Source organism: Osmerus mordax, chromosome 26 (genome assembly GCF_038355195.1).
Source record: "Osmerus mordax isolate fOsmMor3 chromosome 26, fOsmMor3.pri, whole genome shotgun sequence".
Classification (NCBI taxonomy): Eukaryota; Metazoa; Chordata; class Actinopteri; order Osmeriformes; family Osmeridae; genus Osmerus; species Osmerus mordax.
Window position 1 is genome coordinate 3,020,805 of NC_090075.1, and position 8,917 is coordinate 3,029,721.

The 8,917-nt window shown below is 54.1% G+C and overlaps 1 protein-coding gene across 2 annotated transcripts; it reads right to left on the bottom strand.

The window, feature by feature from the left end:
- Positions 1 to 9: 9 nt before the first annotated feature.
- hps3 (HPS3 biogenesis of lysosomal organelles complex 2 subunit 1) lies at positions 10 to 8,899 on the bottom strand. 2 transcript variants are annotated; one of them, XM_067229656.1, is made up of 20 exons: positions 8,319 to 8,899; positions 8,071 to 8,144; positions 7,545 to 7,826; positions 7,219 to 7,381; positions 6,883 to 7,051; positions 6,672 to 6,757; positions 6,371 to 6,560; positions 6,162 to 6,243; positions 5,211 to 5,365; positions 4,919 to 5,020; positions 4,156 to 4,264; positions 3,819 to 4,054; positions 3,454 to 3,631; positions 2,883 to 3,116; positions 2,572 to 2,757; positions 2,062 to 2,256; positions 1,584 to 1,691; positions 1,032 to 1,238; positions 813 to 903; positions 10 to 563 (listed from the first exon to the last, which is right to left on the bottom strand). In XM_067229656.1, exons 1-20 carry the CDS (start codon positions 8,533 to 8,535, stop codon positions 436 to 438), a joined length of 3,192 nt encoding a protein of 1,063 aa, XP_067085757.1. In that variant the 5' UTR covers positions 8,536 to 8,899; the 3' UTR covers positions 10 to 435. The 2 variants fall into 2 exon arrangements, with proteins under 2 accessions (XP_067085757.1, XP_067085758.1); XM_067229657.1 differs by lacking the exon at positions 4,919 to 5,020.
- Between the last annotated feature and the right edge of the window lie 18 nt (positions 8,900 to 8,917).

Here is an 8,917-nt window from a genome sequence, read left to right on the forward strand (position 1 = left end):
CAATACTTTATTTCTCAATTTATTTCACAAAGACAACATTTAACGGCCATTGTTTCATTGAAAGATGAATACAGCCTTTTCATGCAGCATAAATATTTATAGTATCCAGTTAGCTACAGATATGTTGAGTAGACTCCTCGTGTGTGTATATATAATCAGTAGTATTTAGTAATCTTCCTGATTCTGTAAGAGAGTGATTGTCCAGAGCAGTCCAGATCAGTCAGTAGTTGAGCACATGGTCCTGGTTGAGACCCAGACAGCCGAGTACCCCATCACCCATCACCTCTATGGGGTAGCTGTAGTACGAGCACACCTGATAGGTGCACAGCCATCAGTGGAACGACATCCAGACAAATCCATTGGTAGGTCTCTACTCTTTCATCTTCTCCTGCCATCATGTCCATTTGAGTGCTTCCTCCCATAGGCCCCGCCCCCTCAGGTGAGCAACTTCCTCTGGCTGCACTCCAGCAGGTGAGGCAGGAAGAACTGGGCCGTCCCGTCGTCAGGCATCAGATCCAAGAACTCCAGAGGACTCAGCTCCATGGAAACCACCACCAGGGTCTCTGTTGTCATGGAGACACAGAGTTTTTCAGTCAGTCGCAAAATCTCTTAGCCACTAGTTCCTTATTTACAGCTCTATATATAAATATATATTTCAATAAAATTATATACATATAGAGGAAAAAATGGTGTAAGCAATAAGAATGGCAGGCTTTAAAGAGTCATCATCACATGACTACACTTATCCAGTTGCCCCAGATGTGTTGACAGAAAGGGGCTGGAGGTCAGGGGTCAACCCAGGCTAGTCTCACCTTTGAGAGCGGCCAGTAAGATGCTGTTCTGTCCTCCGGAGGCTCTGGTCCTCTCACACAGCTCAGGTAACAGCTTCTGCCACCACAGGGCCTGCGGAGGAGACACAAAGAGACAGGCCGAGGGGTTCAAAGGTCAGGGGTCGAGTACCACGGTGGCTTTGTGCTACTCATGGTGCGAATCTGTGATGGTGGACATCCGGGACGGGGGCTTCGGAGTACCATGTGAGCGTCCTGCAGCTCGTGGTTGGCGTAGGGGACGATGGCCTGGGGGCAGCGGTCCAGCAGGTGCTGGAGGGAGCTCTCATAGCGCCCCCGCCTGGTGGCACAGAGCACGTGCACGCTCAGACCCGCCTGGTCGTCCTGGCTCAGCTGCTCCAGCAGGGGGAGGACGGACGACACGTCCAGGGAAGGGCCGCACAGGAGCGACTACAACAACACCACCCACCACCGGCAGGTTACAGGTCACGGCAGGGTCATGGGGGGTTACGGGAGACACATTTAGTCATTTAGCAGACGCTCTTATCCAGAGCGACTTACAGTAAGTACAGGGACATTCCCTTGAGGCAAGTAGGGTGAAGTGCCTTGCCCAAGGACACAACTTCATTTTGCACGGCCGGGAATCGAACCAGCTACCTTCTGATTACTAGTCCGAATCCCTAACCGCTCAGCCACCTGACTCCCAGACACGGGGAGGGTGGAGGGCAGAGAGGGGGGGGGAGAGAGACAGAGCGGACAGGAGAGGAGAGGGGAGAGAGAGAGAAAGGGAGCTACCTGTAGTTTCTGCAGGTCTTCCGTGTGGTCGTGGGCGATGTTGAACTGAGCTGGAGTCAGGATGCTCACCCAGGGATACAACACTCCGTAGTGAGAACACGAGTTGATCTGCAACACACACACACACACTTTACCTCTTAACTTTCTTCGACACTACTGTTTCTACTCTCGCTCCGGATAAGAGCGTCTGCTAAATGACTAAATGTAAATGTAAAATGTAAATGTACTCTAGAAAAAAAACTAAACACAATAAATAGAACGGTTTGTGCACATCAGACTTACATTTACATTTAGTCATTTAGCAGACACTCTTATCCACATTAACCCAAGGCAAGTAGGGTGAAGTGCCTTGCCCAAGGACACAACTTGCACGGCCAGGATTCGATCCGGCAACCTTCTGATTACGAGCCCGATTCCCTAACCGCTCAGCCACCTGACTCCCTAGACCTAAACCACAACCCTATCTCCCGTACCGTACCAGGTCCTCTGCGGTCTTCAGCGGCTGGCCGGCGTGAGGATGGCGGCGCGCGAGGCGGTCGATGTAGACGGAGGCCAGACGGAACAGCAGCTCCTGGATGACAGCTTCCTGCGACGAGGCCATGAGCAGAGCCTCCCAGAAGTCCACAAGGAGCTGAGGGCTGGCCTGGACGTCCGTCTGGCCCGGACACAGCTCCTGTACACACACACAAGCTGTATTCACATACATGCCCTCGTGTTACATTTTACATTTACATTTAGTCATTTAGCAGACGCTCTTATCCAGAGCGACTTACAGTAAATACAGGGACATTCCCCCCCGAGGCAAGTAGGGTGAAGTGCCTTGCCCAAGGACACAACGTCATTTGCATGTCCGGGAATCGAACTGGCAACCTTTGGCTTACTAGCCCGATTCCCTAACCGCGCAGCCACCTGACTCCGTTGACACTGTTGAGTCGTTAAAAGAAGGTTCTAGAGAATGCACACCACACGCAACCCCTTCGTCACCAACCTGGAAGAGGAGGTCGGCTTGGTCCAGTCTGAGCTTGTTGTTCTCGTGCAGGGCCACCAGGGCGGCCACCAGCAGGCCGTCCTGGCTCCCCCTCAGGTGACGAGCCAGGGGTGTGGGCGCCACCTGCTGGCCGCGGGCGTGCAACAGCAGCTGGGGCTCCTCGATGAAGCCGTACACCTGCAGCATCTGGGCGGGGAGAGGGAGCAGCAGCTCAACATCTCGTAGGAGTGTCAAGACGATAGATCTGGTTGCTTTGCTCACACACACACACACACACACACACACACACACACACACACACACACACACACCTCTGCGTGCCGGCCCATGTGATGCGTGTAGAGGGGCAGGTTGCCCATGCGGAGGGCAAAAGCAGCCTTGGAGAGGGTGAGGGGCACCGAGGGCCCGGCGGTAGCCTCCAGGCGGTCCAGGTGGGCGAGGGCCGCGGCCGGGCTGGCGTTCACCAGCGCTGGGCTGGCACAGACGCGGGGCAGCTGGGAGGCCTCGGTCCTGCTGAACACCTGCAGCACCTCGTCGGCTGTCTCCTAGAACACACAGCAGGAGGAAGGGAGGGGAGGGGATGGGGGGGTTACAGCAGACAGATCTATAACGTTTCGGTCATCCAGCCCACTGCTTATCATTTTTTATACGTCTCTCGTTTGCACTTTCAGAATCTTCTCCTCCCCTCTCCTTTCTTCCTCCTCTGTCTCTCTCTCTCTCTCCCTTCCTCCTCCTCTCTCTCCCTTCCTCCCTCTCCCTCTCTCCCCCTCTCTCCCCTCCTCCCTCTCCCTTTCTCTCTCTCTCTCTCCCTTCCTCCTCCTCTCTCCCTCCTTCTCTCTCTCTCCTCCTCTCTCCCTCCTCCTCTCTCCTCCCCCCCCTCACCTGGTTCAGCTCCTCAGCCGTGTCCTCGTACAGCGAGTGTTTGAGGTAGAACAGGAAGCCCTTGCCGTAGCCGGCAGGGTTGCCAGGTTGGGGTCGGTTCCTCCCCATTACCTCGTTCACTGACAGGCCCGACATCTTATAGTAGGGCAGGGCCAGGTGGCAGTCCCTCTGCACATACCTGCAATAGGACAGACAGCTCATGTAAAGCAAATGCAAACACGAAAATTCGGGCTACTCGCATCCATCTATTAATATATAACTGAGTCTGTCTAGCAAACTGACTTCCTTAGTTAAAGGGGTAAATATTACTCTTCAGTTAGCCATTATCCAGAATGCACTTCCCCTACCACCCTGGTGTCTCTGACCTGCTGAAGCAGTCTCCTAGCTGGGCACAGCTCTCCCTGAAGGCCCCCTTGAGAGTCTGGCTGTCTGGGGCTCCATCTGCGGGCCTGTCTGGCTCCGTGCAGGGGGGCTGAGGGACAGGGTTCCCCAGCAGGGGGTCCAGCAGCTTGGCTCTCAGCAGCAGGTGAGCCTCGCTCAGCAGGTGCAGACAGCTCTGGGACTGGGGGTTGGTCTCCTCGTAGCGCTTACTGTACTCCACCTGACACACACACACAGTACTGTGTACACAACTGTACACTACATAGGACAATGGAGGCATAGGTGGGATTGACAGTTGTGGAGGTAACCATGGTAGCGTACCATTTCGTGGTACAGTTGGAGAGGGGGAACGGTGTCGATGACGTACAGGTTCCATCCGTGACTCTCCTCAGTGGGCTCCTTGGGCTTGGAGTAGGATGACTTCCTGGTTCTGGGGTCAAACACAAACAGGAAGTAGCATCAGTCGATGAGGAGACTTGTATGGAGTAACTCTTACAGGACGCTAACTCGACCATGCAAACGACCAAACGTGGACTTAACGGAGGTAAGACACAAGCCTAAAAAGGGGAAATGGAAAAATCGGAATTATTTTCTTTGAGGTTAGTTTGACAAATGCCTTGATTACGTGTGTGTGTGTAAGCTTTGTGAATGGGGCCAACGCTGATAACCAGCCTGATGTAATTACTCCCAATGCCCCCCTGACTAAGTGTCTTAGTGCTGTAGAGCACTCTCATGTGACTCCAGCCTCCTGGGCCAGATGTAGTGCAGCAACAGAGGGCTTACCCCCAATAACCCCCCCCCCCTCTGGGCTCGGTCATGTGCCTTGGGGCCCACATCCTTACATGGACAGTGATTGCCTTTCATGTTCACAGAAAGAAGCAGAATAGTTAAGGGTCTCATGCATCTGCCTGGTTTGAGTCCACAGTCCTACTGTTGTGAGTCCACAGACAGTTAGTTTGGAGACTGGAGAGGGGTGTTACTGCCGTGTTAGACCTGATTTAGTGGCGTAGAGGGAGAAGAGGGGCACATCTTCTACTGGTTGGGTGAAGGGGGGTGGGGAGGGGAGGGGTCTAAAAGGACTTACAGGAAGGGGCGGGACAGGAAGCTCTCCAGAGCAGGCGTGGTGGAGGGCTCTATACCTACCGCTAGGAGGATGCCTGTCAGCGTTCTGTGGTCTTTCGATTCGCTACAACAGGAGTCACACAGCGTCAATCACAACAGAGACAGTTACACACAAGTCCCCTCTCTCTCTGTAACACACACAGCTCATCATCAATTCTTGTTTTAACGGTACTGGGACCGTGAGGAAAAAAAGTGACTTGCGAGCCCTGCACACACACACACGCACACACACACGCATCAGAGAGGGGCCCTACGTGTTCCGACGTGCCGCACGCTCTGCGTTCTCCGGGTTCTCTATGTCGGCCGCGGTTACCAGGGCGATGTGATGGCCGTCGTGATACAGAGCCTTCAGGCCAATGAAGAGCTGGATCCGGAGAGCGCACACCTCCATGGTGGCTGGTGGACAGGCCTGCACACACACAGACACACACGTTAACATACTGTGATTTCGTTGGTTCAGAAAGGATGTATAAATGTATGACTGGGAGTCAGGTGGCTGAGCGGTGAGGGAGTCGGGCTAGTAATCCGAAGGTCGCCAGTTCGATTCCCGGTCATGCCAACTGACGTTGTGTCCTTGGGCAAGGCACTTCACCCTACTTGCCTCGGGGGAATGGCCCTGTACTTACTGTAAGTCGCTCTGGATAAGAGCGTCTGCTAAATGACTAAATGTAAATGACTGAATGAGGGTATTTTTTTTATCTGTTTTACAGGACAGAGGGTTTGATTGAACAGGGCTGACGTGCTAATATCCAATCATGGAGCAGCATGGTAATCTAATCTAAGCTAACTTGAATTCCTGCCTGTGCAGACTAGATGGCTATCACGTCACTGGATCACATTATCCGTTATTACATTACCCTGGTCACAACTGAGGGGCTGTTGTTGCCGTTACCCAGCCAGGAAGCCACGGACACACATACAGACGCACTTCTTTAATCTTCCTCCAAAAAATCCTTCCTTATGTTATTTCTGTCTCTTACTCCATCTCTCTCTCAATCTATATTTGCATCTCTCTGTCTCTCTCTGTCTCTCTCCGTCTCTCTCCGTCTCTCTCCGTCTCTCTGTGTCTCGAGAGAACTTTGTACCCCTTCCCTCCCTCTCTCTCTCCCTCTCTCTGTGGGTACTCTGTGTGTGTATGTGTAGGGGCCACAGGTTCATTGGGTCAGGTTGCTAGGCAGGTTGCTAGGCACAGCTCTGCTCCTCACCTTCATGGTGGTGTCGATGTAGGGGTCCTCCGCTCTAGCCGCCACTGACGCACAGCGTACCGAGAAACACTGCAGGGCGTTCCTGACAACAGTAAAACACACACACACACACATGGTGAGTACACAGCACAACATGTAGAAGGAAGGAACATGGGCCAGCCCCCCCGGGCCAGCCCCCCCGGGCCAGCCCCCCCAGACCAGCTCCTTACTTGGTGATGACGTGCAGGAAGACGTCAGTCAGCACCGCCTGTTGAGCCTTCTCTGGATACTGATAGGTGGAGACCAGCTCGACCCCGCCCCTCACGCTGTACACGTAGCCAGTGTTGGGCAGCGAGAAGAAACAGAACACACATGTCGGCTCCGCCCCTTTCTCCCCCTCGTCGGAGATTTCCTGGTTTCCTGGGGAGACACGATGACCAATGGAGGGGGCACAGTGTTTTAGAGTGAGGGTGCGTGTGATGCGCGGCGTGGCGGGGGGTTGCGCGCGGGGCGGGCGGTCATGTGACTCACTGCTGGAGAACACCGGCAGGAGCTGGAGCGAGTGCAGGCGCGTCTCCTCCACTGTGCAGCCCTGGAAGAAATCTGGGGCGAAACGCCTGCAGGGAAGACAACATGTTAGGAGGGGCCACGCACATACCCCTCTACTCTTTCTCCATCTCTTTCACACACACACACACACACTCACTCACTCACTCACACTCACACACTCACACACACAGACCTGTAGAGGAGGTAGGAGATGGTGAAGCTGCCCTTGGCCTCGGCTTCCATGCCCGTGTACTCCAGAGTGACCACCAGGCCACAGTCCCTTGCTCTGTCCCCCAGTAGCTCCTGGTGTCTGGGGAACATGAAGAAGCCTTCCTGCTCCGCCCCCTCTCCTGACCTCCCCTCTGGACAAGGAACACCAGTGGGACACAACGTCACCCTCAGCTTGGCTCTACCGTCAGCACAGCCCGCTGGAACACGTATACAAACACCGACATGCTCACACACACACATACCGCATGTGATGTGTGCAGTATGGCGTTACGGCGGTGCGTGTCGTTCGTCGCAATACCTGCGTCCAGGGAGTCTCCGGTCACCATATCCTTGGGGACTAGGGAGTGTTCCTGTGCGTGGTCACCGGACTTGTAGGGTTGAGGGCCAGACAGCTTCTCCAGCTTCATCACCAGCACCTCCAGTTCAGTTTGGACAGCCACGTAGCCTGAGCACAGCGCCACCTACAGGCAGGGAGGACACAACACAATCCCACTGGATACGAGCCCAACTGCAAGGCTCAACAACCAAAGGATCGCCCATCCCTGACCCCCACCAAGACCCAGAACTACCCTCCCACCCCCCCACCAGCCTCTACTCCCCCCCCCCCCCCCATCCTCCCCCTACCTGAGCGGGGGAGAGACCGGGGAGGTGCAGGATGAGGCAACGCTCAAAGTCCAAGATGGCCGGCCTGGCGTTGATGGACTGCCTGCGCAGGGAGAAGAGGACCAGGGTCTTGGGACAGCCCACCAGCAGGTCTCCGGTGAGCCTGCAGCAGGCTACGCACTGCGGACGCTCAAACAGGGGGATCTCGATGATCTCCATCTGCTCCTTCGGAGCTCCGCGCAGGGAGGAGCCTCGCAGGAAGTGGCCCAGCAGACGAACCCCTACGCGGGTCTTCTCGGCTGCCTGGAGGACGGACGAAGGAGGAAAGGAATGACTGGATGGATGGATGGCCGTATACAACAGATGGATCGACAAATGGAGGGGAACAAATAGGTAAATGAATGAGCGAATAAAAAGCATCAAAAGACAGAGTTAACAACTTGGGGCAATATGCAGACCTTCATGTGTAAGAGAGGTGACAAGACAGGGAAGATCCCCGTACATACAGGGGGAGCATCGCTAGCACAGGATGTCACACAGCACTAACCTGGTAGCGCCAGTTGGTGTAGGCACGGAGGTAGGTGGCACTGTTCTTCTCTTCGATTGTCACCAGGTAGTCTCCTGAATAGAAGAGAAGAGAGTGGTGCGGAGACATAGCTCTAGACCGATAAGATAAGATGAACAACGAGGAGAACAAGCAGGCTTAGTGTTGGAAGTAGATTACTGGTGCGGTTTAAAGAATTATTAACAACGTAATGTGTTAACGCAAACAAGATGGAGAGGAGAGAGACTAACCGATCTGGCTGTGCAAAATGCTTTGCACGGTTCCCATGGTGGCGAAACGGCAGATCAGCGGACAACCGTCTGCTCCCATATCATATGCCTCGATCTTGCATCCACCGGCGGACACAACGAAAAGGGCACCGCCGCCACAACACACCGGCCCCGGTTCCTGCTCGGTGGGGACGATTTGCTGGGACGCGAAAGGGTGGCAGTTATACACGTGAACCATCTCTGCGTCGTTTCCAAGCTAACTACTCACCAAAATATATGTTCAGAAAGGGAGCTACCGAGACGGCGAGCGACCTAGACTAATGGCTTGCTACATCATCAGTGTAGAGAAAATGTTCTCAGCCCAGCTAGCTCGCTTCTAGCTAATTTAAAATCTCCGGTCTGATCGATATCACATGCCCCGTGGTCTTGTGACGACCAGGCAGGATTCGTTTAACTACCGTGGCATGCGTAGATAGCTAGCGCGGTTTAGCCAACTTCGTTCAAAGTTATTTTTCTACTGATTCATCAAAGTGATAGACAAATCATGTTGCATCTAGGCAAATTGAAAGGGTGACATAGATGAACTTTCCTATCTAGACCACTACTTTACTTCCTTGTTT